At 35.7% G+C, this 23,290-nt stretch overlaps 1 protein-coding gene across 1 annotated transcript; it reads left to right on the top strand.

Annotated features, from left to right (window-relative positions):
• The first annotated feature begins 266 nt into the window (after positions 1–266).
• Positions 267–17,047, top strand: LOC147628978 (bidirectional sugar transporter SWEET5-like). Its single transcript, XM_086812844.1, has 8 exons — positions 267–323; positions 452–530; positions 640–717; positions 14,090–14,126; positions 14,431–14,639; positions 16,208–16,368; positions 16,530–16,649; positions 16,859–17,047. Exons 1-8 carry the CDS (start codon positions 267–269, stop codon positions 17,045–17,047), a joined length of 930 nt encoding a protein of 309 aa, XP_086668970.1.
• Positions 17,048–23,290: the final 6,243 nt, after the last annotated feature.

The following is a 23,290-nucleotide window of genomic DNA, read 5'->3' as shown; positions in this document are numbered from 1 at the left end:
TATTTATGTAATCTCTAATGGTTTTGCCCTCATTTTGTTTGACATTATTGAGCTTCTCAACAGGGCTCCATCGAGTGCCTTGACAAGAATACCCCACTCTGAAAGCTTCTTTTAGAGCCTTCAAGGAAGCTTTATCTTCCGCTTTCAAAGATCTAGACCATTGGCCATCTTTGCCATCCAAGGTAAGGCCAAAGGCTTTTATCTTAGTCTGATTATCTATATGGCCAAATGTTTCGTAGATCTGATTAAACATATCCAGGTGAGTAATGGGGTCACATGTTCCATCAAACTACATGATCAGCTTAGAGATGTTTGTTGGTTTGGTTTGTTCCTACCTAGGTTGAACTAGTGTAGGGGGAGTAATGCCAGTGCTACCCCCTCCCTATTTCCACGGTTATCCTTAACATTTCAGGTGTCAACCCTGTCATGGCAGAAGCAGGTTGGGGGATAGGTTGTGGAGGAGCGAGACTGGGCAGATAATAGACCAGTGGGGGTCTTTGCCCTCTGGGAGAACCAGTTATGGCCCACATGTAGGTCCCATTTGGTACACTAGTGCCCCTTGTGGTGGGTATTGCGGATAGACCGGCGGGCCTTGTTGTGGTGATGGGCTTGGGTGGTAGACCCATTCTGATGTCCCAGGCCTTTGGGAAGATGGACCTGGTTCTTGGTTTGGCAAGGTTTCCAGATCTCTGAACGTGTCTGCCACCCTTGAGACAGGTAATAATGGCTCTCTAGTCTAGTAACTGGGTCTGGTTTTGATGGCTCTTGCTTTGGCCAACTTCCACTCTAGGGTCTAGAGGAGGAGCGAGCCCACTTTCTTGAGGTTGATCCATATCTCTCACCTTGGGTTGCGGTTCTACGGACTATGTGTTTCCTAGGATAAAATTGTGAAGCCTTGATGCAAGGCTTTGCAGAGATAGGAGCTGGTTCTTGGAAAGATGGTTTGTCCATACATTGTGATTCGGGCTCTCTCGCCTCAGGGTTTGGAGTCTCTCGTCCACTACTAGGGACGTCCTCGCTCTCACTAGTACTGTCAAAGACGAGCATCGTTTGACTCCATTCGGTATTTATCGATGGGTCCGATCTGATTTGCGAGTAGGGGCATCTAGAGAGCTCACTTCGTTGAAGAGAGGGTTATTTCTCACCAACCTACCCAAGCGTAGGTGCATGGGAATATAGAAGTATTGTGCAGAGCCCTTTGAGAAAAGATTTTTTTTTTGAAAAAGGAATGGCTGTACGCTTGTGAGCAAATGGGTGTACACTTTTCATGGAGAGAAGGAACGAACGTGTGCTTCGAAGAAAACGAGATGGAACGGGCATTCGCTCCTCTGTGAGAGAAGGAATAGAAATTTGCTTTTGACATGAAATAGAACAGGTGTTCGCTTCGGGCCAGGAAGGGAACAAATGTTCAAGATGAGATTCCAAAATTGGCCGGGCGTTTGCTCACTAAGGAGAGAAGAAATGGACGTGCGAGTTTATCGGCTGAGTGGAATGGACGTGGCAAGTTGCAAAAGGGGGCTTGAACGGGCATTCATTCCAGGATGAGGAGCAAATAGGTGTGGCAATCCTTGGAACGAATGTGTGCTTTGGAGCATACAACCATAGCACTGTTAGGCATGGAATTTTCAAATTTGAGTAGCCTAATGGCTGTAGGTCTAATAGCCACTCTGACAGTACAAGATTCTCCTAAATTGAATGCACTTCAATACACATGAGGCCCAATTAAATGCAATTAAACTAATTTTAATGATCCTGCCAATTTTAGGCAACAAATCTATCAGATTTGGGTTGTAGGTAGAAGGAACAGGCATTCCTTGAACTTTCCACGGACGTTCACTTCTCAGAGAAACCTAGCAAAATGTAATTTTTCCTGATAACCTCTCCAATCAGCACAGCTGATTCAAGCACCTTCCTAGGGTTTTTTAATGTTTTTGTTTTTACAAGGAGCTAGAGCTAGTCTCTAGCTATTGATACCTACAATGCATGGTTTAAGCTAATGGATTGAGATTAATTGAATGATTAAATAAAAATACAAACATGAAGAAAAAACATAGAAATTTAAAAATTTCTTGAATGTTAAGGGCACCTACTTGGTGTGAAGACTCAAATGCTCTGATGCTCTATCAACGATCAAAACTCTGGGTAATCTCTGACAAAATACAAAACAAAACAATGTTAATCAACCTACCGGTGGATTTGCATTCTAATCGGGCTAAATCAAGCTTTAGCTAATGAATCAAGTAGAGGACCCTAAGCCAAATGCCTTTCCCTGGCAGCAGCGCCAAAGATGTTAATGGAATAACATACTACCTCACAAGCACAAGAGAGAAGAAGAAGGAAGTGCATTCAAGGGTTGAATCTAGTGATTAGCACTTGGCCAACCCTATTAGGGTTAACTCCCCAATGTGAGGCCGCTACGGGCTCACTCCACACTCTCTTTGTGCCACCCAAAGAGAGATCCAAGCAAGCTAGGTAGGAGAGGAGCAAGAGGGAAGGAGCTATGGAGAGCTCAACCTCTACCTCATGTCAATCGTATGCAAATAAGACAAGGTGGAGAGCAATGAGAAGGGAGTGAAGGAGAGACGGGAGAGAACACCATTCCTATTCATATATACCAGCATCACATGCAAGCAAGCCACCATAAGCTCAAGAGAGAGAAAGAGAGGGATAGAAGGTAAGACTCAATTGAGACAAATGGGATTGTCCCTTTTCATATTTCATAAAATGTCTTATATACATAAGCTCATATTTACAATGTCCAGCCGCCCAATTACAAATGGGGGCCCAAAACTACTCTTCGTAGTTTAACTAGCTCTATGTTCATTAATTCCTTATGACCGGCACTACACAAGCCATAAGCTTGGTCATCCCATGTCTCTTTTACAATTAGTGCTTAGCGCGGTTACAAAAAGACGAGTTACAAAGGAGGTATAGTAGCCGCACGAAAGGTCATGTTAAGCAGAGTGGTTAACACTATCTCAAGAAGGGTCAAAGTAAAAAACAAATCTCTTCTCATAAAGGAAGGAAAAATTTAATGATCTTTCTAAGGAAAGGCACATCTTTTGGAGGTAAAACTAATAATTTTGTTAAAAAATATATTGAAGACATAGTTTTAACTCTAGTAGTTATCACATTTAACTTGGCTTATCTTTTTAATTTAAATACTTTAACTTTTCTTTACTTTTTTATTCAAATATTTTAATTTTTTATTTCTTGTATAATAAATAACTAATCTTTAGTAAGAATGTTATGAGAAAGAAGCTTAGGAATACATTGTACTTATAAAAAAGAATGACCATATGTTGATCATATTAAACCTATCTAAGGAAGGACAATTGGGAAATTTTACCTTTCCTTTAAGAAGGATAACTTTGAAATTACCATTCCTATGATATTACAACCTAGACTTGCAAAAATAAACCCTAGGCCTTGCTCTTAGATAGAAAGAGAGGAAGGGAGAGTGTTGGACCTACTCTCACAGATAGAAAGAGGGGAAGGGAGAGAGACATACATATAGATAGAGAGAGAGTAAGATATGGTTGGTTATTAAAAAGCCTATTATGTCACATAAGGCAATGATGAGTGTAAATTTTTCTAAAAAGAATTCCTTTTGGATTGTTTATGTTGTAATATCTGTCACCTAGCAATGCCATAATTTTGTCCACAATGATCTTCCTTTTTTGTTAGTTATGTTGCTATAGGATTGTGGCCTCTACAAGCCCCCTGCTGTTGTAATGTATAGACATTTAAAGGAGATAAGGACTCTAATTGTTTTTAATAATGTCCATGACAGGGTTTGAGAATTTGTACACCCTTGGATAATCGAAACATTGTGGTAAGCTTGAAAATTTCAAATCCGATCTATGCAAAAATCTAGTAAGGGCCAACACAACACACTCTCAATTTACCAAAATGCAGGTCACCCATATAATAATTAACTAATAGAATTGAGCTACCAACCTCAAATGTTGAAACTTAGTGTAAAAATCACAATAAAAACTTTTAAAACTAAAAGCAATATCATCCATTTGAAAGACTATACAACCATTTCTCACATAGTGGATGTATTAAAGAATGGTTTAACCACAAAAGATATAAGTAACAAAGTTAAGGTCCAAAAGTTTGTGGAAATTTCAACAAAAACATCAAGTGGAATAAAATGGTCTAGTATATGCATCTAAGATGCACCTAGCACAAGTAGTATCCTTACATACATCCTACTCCATGTAAAAATTAATATAAGCTACACATGTAGTTAAAAATCGAGTGACTACTCTATCTCATTAATTTATCAACAAATTATGTGAAAAAATATTATGATACATTTTATTTCCAAGGTAAAAATGTATATCTCATCAATATCTCTTTTTGTTAATATCTTTCAACATAAACTATACATAAAGAATGTTTTATCTTCTCATCAATAACTGTGTTACTTCAGATTCTTCCAATAGAAAATAGCTTTTGCAACAATAAGTTCACTCTGTACATCTTTCTTGTTTTATCTGTATTCAATGATGAATATTTTTAAAATATAGGTGAAAATGTTTTTTTGCTTCATGGCATCATGTAAGGGAACTTTCTAAAAATTTTATTCACTCTTTACTTTTTTTTATATTATGCCCTTATTATTTTTAGCTTAAGATTCAACATATTAGTACACTTAATAGGCATAATCAATTTCACTACTTTATTAATTTCTATGCCACACTTTTAAAAAATTTATATAACCTTAAATACTTTTATAAATAAAATGATGGCATATAAAATTTTAAAATATTATTTAAAAAGGGAAGGAAAACATTAAAGAGAGGAAGATGAGACTCACATGGGGAGGGAAAAGTTTACTTAATGTACCATTGTATGTGACTAAGAATATAGAAAGTGGATCTAAGAAACAAGTTTTTTTTCTTAAATTTAATAAAATGATTAAACTTCATTTTTGTAATATACCATGTTCCTTAAAATTTTGAAAAAACATCATAAATCTAGGAGTCTCAAAGATCCCAAAACAACTCACAAGGAATTATTTTACTACCCATCATTTCACCTTAGCATTTAATTCTTTTTGTGTGCTTTATAATCCTTAAGGAGAGAAACTTGTAATATTTTAAAAATAATGAGGCTCAAGAATTATTATGTCACTATAAATAACTTAAGGGTCAATCTCAATCTCTACATATGGACATGTGAACTATTAAACTATATCCTTGAGCACTTCTACTAAATAATGCTAGAAATTGTTATTGGAATCCAATAAAGGGGGCACAAAGTCATTATTGTTTCTCACCATATGAAGGGAAGTGGAGGAAATGCCATCTTAAGTTTACAAAAAGGTATATATATTCTGGCACTTTTTTAAAATCATATTATAACCCAAAATGCTTGCCAATCTAAAGAATAGTAAAGGAAAAATGGAAGGTACACCTTTTCATGTTAAAAACCTTTCATTCCACCCACATTTTAATATAAAAATATTTGGCAATGAAATGGGTGAAAATTTTATATAGTTTTTAATATGATATTGCAAATAATGCCACATCCATATGTAATAAAACAATAACCTAGCATTCATATGTAATGAAACAACATACCAAGACTAAAGGCACCCCCAACAAATCAACGTCAACATGATGCATAAGTTTTTCTAGAGAAATCGTAAACATTTCAATAGTAGAGATATTACAACTATAGCATGTATTGCACACATATAAAAATGTAGCATATGCATGGAGAAAAGCTCACATAAGAATATTTCATCATGGATATCCATAGTACACTGTGATTTCTTCATATTAATTAACAAAATATAACATCTTATATAGGTGAGTAAATTTATGATCTCTCAACTTTTTCTGTCTCTTATTATGGCCTTTTTCTGGACCCACCTCATAGTTGGCTTGCCATTACAAGGAGTCTAGAAAACACATTACAAAACATGTATCATATGTAGTTCATAACATTAAACTCTATTATGTAGACTAGATAGGATGTTTGTCATGATCCATTCTTTTATTTTAAGTACAATTCTTATCAAGCAAAATAATGCTAACACGTTGTATTGTTTGCATAAAAAACAATCTCCTCTTATATATACAAGACAAGCACACTAAGTTTCCTTATGAATATAAAGGCCACCTAAATGCATGGCCTCTTATTGAAATCAATTGCATATGTATCATGCATGAGACATTTATCCTCTCTCATGTAGTAGCACACTTAGTTCCTTCATGAATACAAAGGCCATCTACATGCATGGCTCCTTATTGAAATCAGCTGCATATGTTTCATCCATGAGACACTTGCCATGTCTCATGTAAAACAACTTTTTCAACCACAAAGTATAAGTTTCTATACCTTCTTGCACTTTATCAATTTTGTGTTTCTTATCCATTCTAAAAACATTCACCAAATTGCTTATGTGTTGTATGTGCTTTACAAAGATGCACAGTCCCTTAGCTTACGGACTATTTCATTCTTGAAATCACATGAGAGGAATCCCAATATTGCTTAGTTATACCACTACATCAATTTGAAAAGCTACATATGGAATAAATTGATGGAACCAAATCTTGATTTATCCCACACTAGTGCCATATCACCATCATCTTGATAAATATAAAAGTTTTATTTGCCTGAGAGTTTTTCATCAAAACTAAAAAGATATAGCCTCACTACTATGATACTACTACAAAATATGTGGTAGAAGTGGATGCACTACAAAAAATGCTATTTCTTAGATCTTAGCATCTTCCATTATTTTGAAGATTGAAATTTAATGGGTCATTTCTATACACATGTTACATGGCACTTTGAGCCACCATTTCTACTTCTTCCATTCTTTAAAAACTATATTTCCATTTACTTAAAACTTTCTTCCATCTTTTTGTATGCTATTTAAGTTACCATTTTTAATGCCTTTTACTCCTTAATTTTGTTGCTATGTGATAATCACATTGACATTTACTTCCCAATTTTCACGCCATCTATCTTTCTTATATAGGGGAGCTCGGGTGGAGATTTTCTCATCTTACATGTGCCTCGGGGTTATTTTTACATGTTGGATCTTTCACATGAGGCCATATATTGATGCATGCTTAGGCAGTGTGACAATGTCCATTTCCATGAACCTAACACCAAATGTTATATATTTAATACCTTGGTACACCTAACATTGATGTGTGGGCCCCCCTTTGGGTACAAGATATGAGTGAGACAACCTAGAAGGGAATAGAGAGACTCTAGGTGTAGGGTATCTTCTCATCATCTAAGGGTTAAGTGGTAGATCCAAGGGCATCCATAGTGTGTACCGTGGTGAGGTGGAGGAGAAGAAGTATTATTTATTGAAATTCCCAACTGCATCTTTAGTCTTGTTTTCACATTGAGAATGCCAAGAAACATTAAACTTGTTTACCCTACCTATCACGGCTATCTTGTCTATGGTTCTGCGAAGTCATGCATCTTTATATTAAAAAATCCTATAAGGAGATTGTGTTGCTTCTCAAATGAGAATTATCACATTTTCTCCCTTGATGGAATGTTTACCTACATAAAAAATCTAGAAAAAAACAATTTCACATTGTAAGCAAGAATCATGTGGCAGGGGAGGGGGGTTAGGGGTGGGTGGGAGAAGGTAAACAATGACATCTTCAAAAAATGTAAACTTACAAGAGATTTAAAAAAGGTTACATGCTTAAAACTATTTTCTTTTGAATTTTTTAATGAGATTATGATTCATATTTGAGGCTTCACCTATGTATAAGAAAAAAAAAGTAAACTTATGAGATTGTGATTCATATTTGAGGCTTCACCTATATATAAGGAAAGAAAAAGTAAACTCATGAGAAGGTAAACTTTAGTCTTACATTTTATGACATTATCAAAATAAATAGTGGTACTTTATTAAATGTAACCCTTATTGTGGTTTGACAATTTTGGAAAGGTGTGGCATACCCATCATATGCTAACTTGAAATGTTCACAATCTAAAATAATTGTGAAGGTATTCAAACTCTGAAGATGTTGGATGAACAATTTACACATTCCATATAAAAGGTACAATATTACAATTACACCATCAATTACACTATAAGGTACAATGTTACAAGTACATGTTCTATAGAAACAATGTTACAATGACATTATAAGTAAAACTATAAGTGATTGTTTGTAGCATATAGCTAGCTTATTTTGTTCTATTTATGCCCATTGTTTTGGGGGATGGTGCAACCCTAAAGAAGCATAGGCAATAACTTAGGCTTGCAAAACCAAAACTTTACACACCCAAAACCCAGAAACCAAAACCCAAAACCTTAAACCCAAAACCCAATATCCCAAACCCTAAACTCACAATCCAAATCCTAGTATCCAAAATCCTGAAACCTAATCCCTGAACCTTAAACCCAAAACCCAAGACCCAAGACCCAATACCCAATATCCTAAACCCTACATTGCAAACCTTAAATCCTAAACCCTTAAATACTAAACTTTAAACCCTAAACCCTAAACACTAAACCTTAAACCATATACAAAGTTTCTTGAGCAGTCCCCATAGCCAAGGAAGTCGTGCATGGTAATAATATTCCTTTTATATTGGTTGACTTGCTTATCAGGGATTTAGATATATCTTTTTATAGGCATGCCTTCCCATGTGGTTTGAAGATCTTCTATATACGGTGCCATGTACACACCCTTGTTTTGCACTTTTGTACTTTCCAAGCACTAAAAGGTTAAGCACTAAAAGGTTAAGCAAGATATATTCTTTATTAATGGTTAACCATGGTGGGATGTTGTAATTTACTAATACCACTGGCCACCATGTTCTCTCCATGATGTGGAACTCCCCATAGCCAACTAATTCATGCATGGTAATAGTATTCCTTTTATTTGGTTGACTTACTTATAAGAGATTTAGATATATCCTTTATAGACATGCCTTCCAAGAAGATTTGGAGATCTCTTGTTAATGGTGACATGTACATATCCATGTTTTTCACTTTGTGCTTTCCACGCATCACTAAAATCCCAAGAAAGAGATGTCCTTTCTTGATGATCAACCATGATGGGATGTTATAATTTACCAATACCACTGGCCACCATGTACTCCACGATGTGGAACCCAAAACAAATGGATTTGCACCATCCATTCCTGAATCAAGTTGTATGTATCAAGGCCCATCCTTAAATTTAGAATATGTCTCCTCTATGTGTCTCCATATAGCACAATAAATAGGATTCCTCCAGATATCATATGTGGTGGGGATCAACAACTTTTAGCATTCCTGCATGCCATTAGCTTTGCTATGCACTTACACTTGTGCATGCCATCCCATTAGCTCTGATCTATGGACTTACACTTGAACATGCATTGTATCCTTGGGATATAACAGGAAAATACCTTAATACCTTACAAGAAATATTTACACCTTGTAAATCTTGCATGTATCTCTGAGCATCACATTTTGGACATGTGGATTATTTTGCATACTCCCCACAAAATAACACACAATATTTTGGGAATACATCTATTCAATTGTAATCCATGCCTATAGAACTTAATATCTTTTATGCCTCATTTGTGACTCAGGCATCATGTTCCCCTCAGTGTGTTTCCCTTAGGCAATTACATAAATTTGGGTATGCGCATTTATCGAGCTAAAACCTCCGAGTTAAAAATACCAAGGTGTATAATTTTCCACATGCATTAATTCATATATTTATCCAAGAAAATATACAATATACTAGAAAAAAGGGTTAGTGGGGATACATGTTCAATAGAATTTCTTGGTGTGGCCTCCTCTACAAGCACACATGACCTCCATATCCTCCCTATTTACTTGTAGAAAGTACCTAGGGAAGAGTCCCTATCATGGTTATGTTCTCCATTACATTACCACCATGACCTTCTTTTCCTCTCTACTTCCCCCTTAGGAAAAGTACTTAAGGAGGAGTCCTAAGATAGCAAGATCTCCTCTATTGGCATATGAGCTAGGATAACTTGGTGTGAAAGAAAACAAGCCCAAGCAAGTACTTGGGGATAGCTTGTGAAAGAAGGCAAGCCCAAGTACTTTTGCTAGCGAAAGTACTTGGGAAAGCTTTTCAAAGTTGCCATAACTCTCACATCTAATGTCCAAATATAGTCATCCAACCACTCAAATTGAAGGGAAATATCCCTTTAAGCACATTCAATGGGTTAAATCTTACAAAAAAACATGATTTAATATGAATTTTAAAAAAATAAATATCTATATTTATAATTGGATAAGTTTAAAAGCTATTTCTTATGCTTTTGTCAACGACATTACTTGAGTCTATCCTACGATGTATCTAGGGATGATCTCCTCTACATATTCATGAGCTCCTTGTCCTTCCTAATTTTGTTGATTAAGTGCATGGAGAGGAGTCTCTTATAATGTCATGATCTCCTTTACATATGCCTACATTCACGTATCTTAAATCCAATAGTCTCTCTCCATGCCACCCTCACATGTAACTCCTAATATTCAGTTGTGCTTGTTTTCTAGCGATCATATAATATCAATGTTTCTTTCTTAGAATGTAAAAATACATAATTTAATAACATATCCATATTTCTTGGATAAACATTGATAAATCCATATTTCTTGGATAAACATGTTGGTGGGATCATGTGATTTTTCTCAAAAAGTAAGTAATTGCTCCTCTTTTGTGACATCTTAGCTCGAGAGCTCGTGGGTTTTAGCTTAGGAAACGGTAGGTTCCCATAAATTTCAACAACCTTGTTGTGCTGAAGGTGATCCATCTGTTGTGGCCACCATCAAACCAATCAACCACCTGAGAGTACCACATTGTGTAATGTCCCCATCTTGTAACTGCATTGATGACTCAAGGGCCAATATTGGGAGACACTCATTGTCAAGTGTGTATACATGATGAATATAAGTAATGCTATGAAGGAGGGCATCTATGACCAAAGTTTAGCTCCAAATTGTACTTACACAATCTCATGTGGCATAGATGGCTTACATGAAAGCATCATCACCTAGAGTCTCTCTATGCTCTTCTAGGTTGTCTCACTAAGATCTTGTGCCCAAAAGGGGGGCCCACACATCCATGTTGGGTGCACCAAGGTATTTAATATACAACATTTGGTGCAAGGCTCGTGGAAAAAGACATGATGGTGGTCACTCTGCCTCTCTAGGCGGGCAATGGATGAAAATCCTTTACCTAAGCATGCATCAATATTTGGCTTCACGTAAAAATCCACCATGTAAAAGTAACCCCAATGTACACTTAAGATGAAAAAATCTCCACCTGAGCTCCCCTATATGAGAAAGATAGATGGCGTGAAAATTGGGACTCATAAATGTTAATGTGAATATCACATAGCAACAAAATTAAGGAGTAAAAGGTATAAAAAAATGGTAACTTAAATAGTACACAAAAAGATGGAAGAAATTATTAAGTAAATGGAATGATAATTTTTAAAGAATGAAAGAAGTAGACATGGTGGTTCAATAGTGCCATGTAACATGTGTATAGAAATGACAAATTAAATTTTAACTTTCAAAACAATGGAAGATGCAAAGTTTGAAGGAAATTTATTCGCATTTTTTGGTGTGCATCCTCTTCTACCACATATTTTGTAGTAGTATCATAGTAGTAAGGGTATATCTTTACATTTGATGGAAAACTCTAAGGCAAATCAAACTTTTATATTTATCAAGATGATATGACACTAGTGTGGGATAAATCAAGAATTGGTTCCATCAATTTATTCCATATTTAGCTTTTCAAATTGATGTAGAGCTATAAGTAAGCAATATTGGGATTCCTCTCATGTGATTTAAGAAATGAAATAGTTCGTAAACTAAGGAAATGTGCATCTTTGTAAAGCACAGATAACATGCCAAGCAATTAGTGAATTCCTCTAGCACGGACAAGCAACACAAACTTAATAAAGTGCAAGGTATAGAAACTTATGCTTTGTGGTTGGAAAAGGTGTATAACATGAGAGAGGATAAGTGTCTCATGCATGATACATATGCAATTGATTTCAGTATAAGGAGCCATGCATGAAACAAGTGGCTGGAGCCATGCATGTAGGTGGCCTTTGTATTCATGAGTGAGGGAACTAAGTGTGCTACTACATGAGAGAGGATGCATGATACATATGCAAATGATTTCAATAAGGAGCCATGTATGTAGTTAGCCTTTGTATTCTAAGGAAACTTACCATGCTTCTTGTCTTGTATATGTTGGAAGATATTTTTTAATGTAAACAATACAAAGCTTTAACATTATTTAGCTTGATAAGAATTTGAGAAACACAAATGAGGCAAAAAAAATTTAGAATTGTATTTAAAATAAAAGAATTGATCACACAAATATCTTATATAATATCCATAATAGAGTTGAATGTTGTAAACTACATATGATACATGTTTTGTAGACTCACATGTATATTGTACCATGTTTATTGTTGTTGAAAAAATGTTGGTCAATATTCTATTAGTGCATAAATGCTTTCATGACCTTAGAATTATTTACCTTAAGGCACACATAGATAACCATGCTGTAGAGAGCAATGAAGTAATTGTTCAATGAGGAATGCAAAAGTTGGGCATGGAAAAAATAGCATATCCTAGTGTTCTTTAGGGAGTAGTACCTATCATTAAGAATATTATAGATGGGAACCTTAGTGAAAGTGAGATCCAACACCACCATATCATTTTTTAAGGTGTGTTCCCTTTCTTTACTCAAATTAGCAATATTGATTTCTCATTAATTGTGATGCAGACAAGAAAATTTGATAGTTTTGAGTAAAGCATCTATTACAAATACTAGAAATTACTCAACCTTCACAACAATTACGATAAATCTCATCCTATATGATTCATAGATGATTCATAGAAGGTATTTAATATGTATTTATTTCTAAAAACTTAAAAAGGAATTCAAAAACCATGGGGACTTCACGAAGTATTTTCTTTACAAAATATTCCTTGTTTGACTAATTACTTTTTGCATTTTTAAATAGAATGCAATTCTAAAAAGCACCCACACACTAGAAAAAGAGTATTTCATTATTCTTGATATAGCTTCTCTTCTTGTTGATGTACTTAATTTTACAAAAGATAAAGTTTATTCACTTTATATTTTCATTTTACTAACTTCTCTTTATGTTGACTTATTTAATTTAATAAAGAATTTATTTTAGTGGCTCAAATAGGTGAGGCAAGTGTACCTAGTTTGTCAAAAAGTTTTACATCAATAAGAATAGTCCATGTGCTATGTTTAAAGCAATGAAAATAATGACAAGACATGATCCAATACAAGAAAAAGACACTCTCTCATTTGAGATCCCTTGAAAATGGTGGGAGATAAGCATTTAGTCTTTTAATTGTCTCAAGGTCAAGTTAAAAGAGGTATAAGAATGAGAGAGTGAGTAAGTTAGTGACTATGTAATGGAGAGTGTGTGCACATGCATGTGCATTCATTTCACTTGAGAGTGTGCATGTGCACATGTGTGTGTGGGGGCCTATGTGTTTTCATACATATGTGTGTGTGGGCCTATATGTCTGCATACATGCATGTGCATACATGTCATTTAGTGTGAACATGCATGCGTGCACACACGCGTGTGCGCGCGCACACACACACACACACATGCATGCATGCATGTGTGTATGTGTGTGCATATGCATGCATGCATGTGCACACACGAATTGATGCTAAATGACATGTATGTGTGTGTGTGTGTGTGTGTGCGTGTGTGTGCATGTTTGCATGATCACGGATGCTTTGTGTACATGCATGAGTATTGACATGCACACAACATGCTTTTTTTTGGGACTAAACAAGAAAGAGCAGAGAAAGAAGAAAAACTACAAGGGAGGGGGATATGTGTGTGTGATGGTGGTAACCATCAATCCGATTCACACGTGTTGAAATATTGTCTTGTATTTCTAATATTATTATGTTTCAAAGCCTCATTATGTGGTTGATTATATTATCTATTTCACTTCTTTACTATTAATTTAAGCCTGGCTAATTGTGGTTGACTCATTCCATGCAATTTAATTATACTCTTGATTGAATTTTGCATGCAGGGAATTTAAGCTCTAGTGTGGTCTTTTCTGCACCTTCGTAAGAGGCCCTACTCTTGTTAAAACCTTAATTAAGCCATATCACTGGCTACGTTTAATTTTAATGAAAGGATTCCCAATGAGCTCATCAAACAAACTAGATTGTTAGGATTATATTAGAATTTAGATTATTAGAATCATATTAGTATATAGATTATTGGAATTGTATTAGTATAAGCTGCGGCCAACCTTTTAAGCGGTATCAGTATATAGATTATAGAATTGTATTAGTATTTTAGATGATTAGAATTGTATTAGCATAAGCTGCTAACATTTACTGTTTAACTTTTTGATTATGATTGCAGGGTTACGTTTTTCCGCATCATTAGGAGGAGGGATACAGAGAGTTTCTCTCCGGTTCCCTACATGGCGTGTTTGATTAGCTCGATGCTATGGGTGCATTATGGAGTCGTTAATCCAAAGGGATTATTGATCGTAACAATAAGTGCGGTGGGCGTCCTTTTTGAATTAATCTACCTCACTATCTTCATGGTGCTGGCCTCCGCTCCACAAAAGGATAACTATTACCATCTTGATTTGCGCTAATTCATGGAGATTATCTCAACGTGATTAGTAACTTGCCTACACCAATTCGTGAATGTTAAATCGGCAAAATTTCAACTTTTATTTAACATAATAGAATGTTAACAGAATTTAAGATAGATATGCCTTTTGTACTATTGTGCATTTGTGTGTTCGTGTGTGTGTGTATATATATATTTAGGGTTGGGTGTGTGGGGATGCGTGTATTCATATTTGTGCACACGTGCATGTACATATATATGTATATATATACACACATATATATATACATATATATATGTGTGTATGTATGTACATATATACATATACATACATACATATACATATATATATATATATATGTGTGTGTGTGTTGTATATATATGTATATATATATATATGTATGTATGTATGTATGTATGTATATATATACATATATATGTGTGTGTATATATATATGTATATATATATGTGTGTGTGTATATATATATATGTGTGTGTGTGTGTGTGTGTATATACACACATACACACACATATATATATGTATGTATGTATATATATATATATATGTATATGTGTATATTTATATGTGTGTGTATACATATATATATGTATATAAATATATATTTTTTTATATAAATCAATAAAAATATATATGTGTGTATGTATATATATGCATGTGCACATGCGCGCGCGCACACACACACATATATATGTATGTAAAATGTATATGTATATTTTTTATATGTGTACACACACACACACACACACACACACACACACACACATGTATATACACATATACACATCTATATATATATCTATGTATATTACACATGTATATACACACATATATATATCTGTGTATATACATATATACTATGTATGTATGTCTATGTGTGTGTGTACATGTATACATATACACACATACATATATATACATACATACATGCATGTATATGTATATATACATACATGTATATATGTATATGTATATGTATATTTTAATATTTCATATATTTTTATTATACTTGTGTGTGTGTGTGTGCCCATGCATGTGTGTGTGTGTGTGTATGTATGTGTATGTGTGTGTGTGTGTGTGTGTATGTATGTGTATGTGTATACTTGTGTGTGTGTGTGTGTGTGCATGCATGCGTGTGTGCTTGCATGCATGCATGTGTGTGTGTATGTGAGCAAGCAAGAGAGAGAGAGAGAGAGAGAGAGAGAGAGAGAGAGAAGAGATTTAGACTCAAGAATACATTCCTATAGTTGTAACCCAATTTGTGTTTTAAAAGACACTAGGAGCCTACTTGGATCGTATAAGAGCATATTTGGTATTTGGATCATAGAAGAGCAGATTTATTATTTGGGTCGTAGAAGAGCACATTTATTATTAAGACACAAAATGTGAAATATTTCAAAGCTTTGTGGTAATTCTTGAAATTAGTGAAAGATTTAAGTGATATATATTCAAATTAGTGACATATTCAATTGATATTTTATTATAATCAAACTATTTGTAATACTTACCCATTTGATCATTTTCTTTTTCTTGTGTGCAGCTTTATACTTTAAAGCTAATCTCATTGTGCATGTTGACATTTGTGGTTTTATTCTTGGCCACTTTGTTGGGTTCAAAAGACAAGAAGCGCCTAACAATAGTGGGTTTCTTATGTGCCATCAACTCCATTTGCATGTATGCTGCCCCCCTTAGCATAATGGTAATCGTACCGTTTCTCCATTCACATACTATTGGTTGTATCATTACATCTAGCATAATCATAATGCAACCACTTCTCCATTCACATACTATTGGTTATATCGTTTCATTTAGAAAATAAACCTTTCTAATATGGCCTTACTCCTACTACACTATGTTTAGAAAAAAGTTATCACAACAAAAAGTGTGGAGTACATGCCTTTATTTTTAAGCCTTGCTCTCTTCATTAATGGAGGAACATGGACTACATATGCTATCATTATGAGAGACCTCTTCGTCGATGTAAGCATCATCTCTAATGTTTATTCATTATTAGATTGTGCACCTTAATGCAACATGGCTTCTAGTTAACCTAACATATATTTTCATATTATTCAAAGCACTTAATATTCAAATTACATCATCAACCACATTTATTCAAGTCATGAATTCACTTCTATTTCATCACATCTACATCAGAGATTTATTCACGTGAAGAAATAAATTTACAGGTGCCGAATGGAATTGGCTTTGTTTTTGGCACAACCCAACTACTAATTTACTTTATGTATTATAAGCACAAGACATGTCAATTTCAAGAGATTGGTAAACCTCAAAAAATTATGAGGCCCTTAGCTATTGATAACCAAAATGCTTTAGAGTTAAAAAGTGAAGAGTATCATAAGCACCATCAAGACTAGCTGGTTTGAGCAATGGGCACAACCGTGTGCTTTTATGATCACAAAAAGGCATCTCAAAGAGATTCTTTAAATTAGTCGCCTTCATCTACAACTTTGATGCTCTAAATTGCGACATGGAACCATAAAGCTATTTTAACAGATTAATTTTTCTTGGTCACAAAACTCAAGAACTTTAGAAATTTTGAAAAAGTGCATCTCATAAAAAATGAAAACAATATGAGAAACCTTCAAAAAGATGTGAGATCCTTTTAATAGTGTGATGAATTTAGAAACCCATCACTTTTTTATTTGCACATCTCTCTCTCTCTCTCTCTCCCCTTGCATCTATGTGTGTGTATGTATATGCACATCTCTCTCTCTCTCTCTCTCTCTCTCTCTCTCTCTCTCTCTCTCTCTCTCTCTCTCTGTCTCTGTCTCTGTCTCTCTCTCTCCCCTTGCATCTATGTGTGTGTATGTATATGCATGCATGCATATACATACTTCAAGAGATGCATGCATGTACATGCATCTCTCAAAGTGTTTATTTTCGCTTTCCCATGTGCATGGACATGTACATGTCCATGCATTTATACATGTTTTCCCATGTGCATGATGTCTGTTTGTGAAACTCCATGCACATGAATTCATACATGTTTTCCCATGTGCATGGGTGTGTATGTATTTTGATATTATAAATTATAAGCTACGATACCAATGATAAACCTACTTAAGCTAGCGAGCTCTATTACAAACAAGTAGTTTTCCTTGATGATGCCAAAGCAAAGTCTTGAGTTCAAACTCATGCATCTAAAACTCACAAAAAAAATGATAAGCCTATAGTAAAGTCTATGGAAAATTTCTAAAGCCAAATGAAATGTTTGGCACGCGATTTTACCCTAATATAGGATTTTACAGCATCCAAAACGGACATCGGATCAAGCTTATACGCAAATTTCATTCATTTTTAGTTAAAAAGCAACGACCTTCTTTAAACCTTAATAAATGCACGACCGGGCATCCGATTGTCGAATGGTCTACACCCCAATGACCAGGAGAACCTCTCGAACCAAAAAAAACGTTCCACCCCACCGGCACGTAAATCGAGATCCTCGTCCCAAATTTGGGGATCCCGGCCAGGTTAGTTTGGTTATCTTTTAAAGAATAGTTTTTTTTATATTAGTGTTAATAAATGTGTATCTTTTTCTTTTAAAATAATGACATAAAATTGTATGAAGTTACGAATTGTGTGATGCTGTATTCAATAAATTGCATTGAAATTGTTATCTTTAAAGAGGGCAAGTTTTTCCTGGCTTCGACACTAACTCCGTTCCGTGCAAGGTATCCCTCATACCATTGGGAGAATAAGGTTCGCCGATTGAGGCGAGAGATTATGATGCTGTCTAGTTCTGAAGGCCTAGGCTAGTGTGGTGAATAAGCCCACCCTAGTTTCTAGTTCTAAGGGCCCAGGCTAGTGCGGTGAATAAGCCCACCCTAGTGTGCAGACATCCCTCCGAGGGACGGGAGGATCGAGCGATGGAGCCTGAGAGGGCGAAAGGTCGGCTTGAGTCCTCACCAGCGACGACCGACGATGAGGTGTATGGTCCCGTAGGGTTTTGCCCAGCATGTAGAGGCTGGAAGGCCAAATTCTAGATCATCGACAGTATAAAGGAAAAGAATAAGAGAGCCGGTTTGGCTTGTATGAAATTGATTCATGTATAAACTTTTTTATAAATCTTGTCTTTGGCATTATTGTACTGTGGAAAAAGGCTGTTTTAACAAACCTTGTAAAAAGGGCCTAAATTAAGGAACATGTTTATTTATGTCAAATAGTGTGGTAGGATTAATTAGAAAACAAATTGATGCGTGATGAGTAGGGTGGAAAGTGGGAGGATGGAATGCCTCGACGGCACCATCCTACGGACGGGGGTGGACCCGATTAGTCGGGTAGCTTTCCAACAGATTAAGTGAAAGCCTTATGCTAGATAAATAGGTTCTTGGGTAACTCTATTTTAGAAGACTAGGCACTGTGCCTTGTATGGATGAGGAAAAAAGTGTTGCCTCTAGAAATCAAGTCTAGTAGTTGCCTAATTTATGATCAATTATCCTATGGGTGATTTGATTTTTAGAAGATCACGCTCCCCCAGTAGGATAGGACTAGGTCTTATCTATGAATCATATCCTTGAATCTCTACATGGTCAAGGTGTCGATAAATAGGAAATTTTCTCCAAGTTAAGACTTAGTGGACTATCTTAAGTGTTTCCCCTATTTTAGAAGGGGGGAACCTTACAATTGGCCTTCTTGGTTCCCATCCGCAATATGCTCTGAGAATGTCTTCAATTACTTGATTGACTCTCTCAGTCTGGCCATCGGTCTCTGGATGATAAGCTGTGCTAAAGCAAAGTTGAGTTCCCAGGGCTTGAAATAAGGAATGCCAGAACTTTGAAGTGAAGTCAGAATCCTGGTCACTTACTATCCTTTTTGGAAGACCATGAAGTTTGAGGACTTCCTTGATGAATATTGGAGCAACATCAGAAGCTTTGAAGGTCTTCTTTGTTGCTGGTATAAGGTGAGCTACTTTGGTAAGTAAGTCCACTACTACCAGAATGGAGTCATATCCTCCTTGAACAGTGGGGAGACTTGTGACAAAATCCATACTAATGCACTCCCACCACCCAAGGGTTGAAGTTTCCCAGGCATCTTGACCCTTTCAGCTTTGATCCTTTGGCATGAGAGACATTGCTTCAAGTACCGAAGGACATCATTTTTCAAGCCTGCCCAATGAAAGCTCCTTCTTACGACATTTAATGTTTTTGCATAGCCTGGTAGTCATGACTATCATGAGCTTCATGGAGGATTAGTTTCTTTAAAAAGCAGGATCCTTAGGAATACATAGCCTGATTGAAGTAGAGGCTTCCTTCATGAGTGGAGTATCCCTTGATTAGATTCTTCTCTTTCTCTGAATTTCTCCCTTCTTCTACTAATTTCATCATCCTTTGATAATCCGGATCATGAGATGAGACTTCTTCCACCTTAACCAGTATGGGATTATTTGGCATTGAAATTGCAGTCAAGAAAGATTTGCGGCTAAGAGTATCTGCTACCACATTATCTTTAAAGAGTGCAAGTTTTTCTTGGCTTCGATACTAACTCCATTCCGTGCTTGTGTAGTCGAGCGGCATCGTAAAGCGCGGGAACGGCTCAAGGTATCCCTCATACCATTGGTAGAATAAGGTTCACCGATTGAGGCGAGAGATTATGATGCTGTCTAGTTCTGAGGGCCCAGGCTAGTGCGGTGAATAAGCCCACCCTAGTGTGCAGACATCCCTCTGAGGGGCGGGAGGATCGAGCGATGGAGCCTGAGAGGGTGATAGGCCGGCTTGAGTCCTCACCACAGCGGCGGTCGACGATGTGGTGTATGGTCCCGTAGGGTGTTTTGCCCAGCATGTACAGGCTGGAAGGCCGAATTCTAGATCATCGGCAGTATAAAGGAAAAGAATAAGAGAGCCGCTTTGGCTTGTATGAAATTGATTCATGTATAAACTTTTTTATAAATCTTGTCTTTGGCATTATTGTACTGTGGAAAAAGGCTATTTTAACAAACCTTGTGAAAAGGGCCTTAATTAAGGAACATGTTTATTTATGTCAAACAGTGTGATAGGATTAATTAGAAAACAAATTGACGCGTGATGAGTAGGGTGGAAAGTGGGAGGATGGAATGCCCCGACGACACCATCCTACTACGGATGGGTGGACCCGATTAGTCGGGTAGCTTTCCAACACATTAAGTGAAAGCCCTACGCTAGATAAATAGGTTCTTGGGTAACTCTATTCTAGAAGACTAGCCCAGCGGGGGCTGTGCCTTGCATGGATGAGGAAAAAAGCATTGCCTCTAGAAATCAAGACTAGTAGTTGCCCAATTTATGATCAATTACCCTATGGTGATTTGATTTTTAGAAGATCACGCTCCCCCTGCGGGATAGGACTAGGTCTTACCTATGAATCGTATCCTTGAATCTCTACATGGTCAAGGTGTCGATAAATCGAAAATTTTCTCCAAGTTAAGACTTAGTGGACTATCTTAAGTGTTTCCCCTATTTTAGAAGGGGGGAACCTTACAGGCATCCAAGAATGGCCCTAGGGCCATTCTTTTCTTGTACAATAGATGCAAAAGTGGCCATGGGGCATTCTAGAATGGACTCCAAGAACATGCCCAAACACTCATGATAGTCAACCCACAAGACTATATAACTATTAACGCCATTATGAATAGTATAGACTAGATACTACGTCATCCCTCTACTAATGTCATCAGTGCCCAATAGTGGGTGTAGAACTCTATATCAAGATATGCTCTCACACACGCACTACACACACACACACACACAAGAGCATACATTCACACAAAGGCCTTCGTACTAAGTTTTTGTCAAACCTCCGGAGATACAGGATAGACTTAGCCATAATGAAGCCTAGCACTAAGGGAAGTAGCAAATAGAAAGAATTAGTGCAGAAAATAAGTAGTTGATAGGAAAAATGCACTGCTAAATATTATGTATAGTATATATACATATACTATATAATGTATATAGTATATATACATTATAATGTATAGTATATATACTTTATATATATACTAATATATATACTATATATATAATGTTTAATATATATACATTATATACTATTAATACAATGCATATTATATACAGTAAAAATTATATACAATTTTTATATATTCTATACTATACTATACTATACTATACTTTTTATATGTATACTATACTTTTTACATATATATTCTATACTTTATATATATAGTATAGTATATATACAATAAGAATTATATATAATTTTTATACATACTATACTATACTATAATTTATTATATATATATACTATACTTTTTACATATATATTCTATACTTTGTATATACTATTCTTTTTATATATATAGTATAGTATATATAATATAGTATATACTATACTATATCATATATATACTATAATATCGTACAGTGCTTAAAAAAAACTGGGGTTTAGTGTAAGCCCAACTTCAAATTTTGAAAATTACCTTTTGAAATTTGAGTTGAAGGTATGAATACCTTTAAATTTTCAAGGGTTATAGTAGCAATACTTTTTTATTTTTAAAATTTTCTCAAGTGATATTTTTTAAAATTTTAGATTAAGGGTTTTCTACTTTTTCTAGAAATACTTTTGTTCAAGCACTGATATAGTATATAATATATACTATACTATTATATATATAGTATATTATATATACTACATTATATATACTACATTATATATACTATAATATAGTATATATACTATATTACATATAGGATATATTGTTAGGTGGTGGAGCTTGATCTCATTGCCACCACATGTTTCTCAGGGCCATCCTTATTACTGTCATTGTGGGGGGTCCAGGGGGGCGACGACATTTTGGAATGACCGTGGGGCATCCAAGAATGACCCCAATGCCTCAAGGTCATTTTGGAATGACCCTAAGGCCATAATACCATCCACAATATGCTTTAGAATGGCCATAGGGCCATTCTACCATGCACAATGGGTCAAAAAGATTCTACCATCATGCACAATGGGCCATAGAGCCATTCTACAATTTACAATCTTGATGTTTTATGCATGCACTAGTAGAGATTGTTGGCCCTGGGGCCATTCTAAACTACATTGTGCTTACAAGAATGTCCCTAAGGGCATTCTGTACCTTCTTGTTACGCTTCAGAATGCCCCTCATGCCATTTTAAAGTCCATCATGGATGCTCTCTCTCTCTCTCTCTCTCTCTCTCTCTCTCTCTCTCTCTCTCTCTCTCTGTAAGGTTCTAGAGTATTATGATGTATTTTTGAACTAGGGGTTTTATTATGTGTTTTAGCTTTTGTATTGGTACGGATTATGGAAGAGTCTATTGATGGTCTTGAAAATAGCATCAACAAGGAACAATGGGGACTTCCCCAAACTCAATAGACAATCACCATCTCCTGATATGTATAGATATAGTTGATGGTCTTGAAAATACCTTCAAGGACCAATGGGGACTTCCCCAAACTCAACAAGCACAATTTCATGTGGTATCAATGGTTACTCGTGATCATGCATGAAAACATCATAATTTCTCAGTACTCTTTTGATTTTCATCAAGTCTGGCCCGTAGAATGGGGCACCATACATCACAACAAATCTCACTAATGTATCATATAAATAGATCTTGGTGCTTGGATCTTGGAAGTAATCCTGGAAG

This window comes from Cibotium barometz, chromosome 18 (genome assembly GCF_041138505.1).
Source record: "Cibotium barometz isolate CiBa-2024 chromosome 18, ASM4113850v1, whole genome shotgun sequence".
Lineage (NCBI taxonomy): Eukaryota > Viridiplantae > Streptophyta > Polypodiopsida > Cyatheales > Cibotiaceae > Cibotium > Cibotium barometz.
The sequence above is the reverse complement of the archived record's forward strand: the minus strand, read 5'-3'. Positions and strand labels throughout refer to the sequence as shown.

Bases quoted from the DNA above. Each gene is read 5' to 3' on its own strand.
- LOC147628978 (XM_086812844.1), top strand. From the start codon at position 267: ATGGGGTCACATGTTCCATCAAACTACATGATCAGCTTAGAGATGTTT. The intron at 718-14,089 runs GTAATAATGGCT...TTTTGCATGCAG, and splicing joins GTCTGCCACCCTTGAGACAG to GGAATTTAAGCTCTAGTGTG. The intron at 16,650-16,858 runs GTAAGCATCATC...ATAAATTTACAG, and splicing joins TGAGAGACCTCTTCGTCGAT to GTGCCGAATGGAATTGGCTT.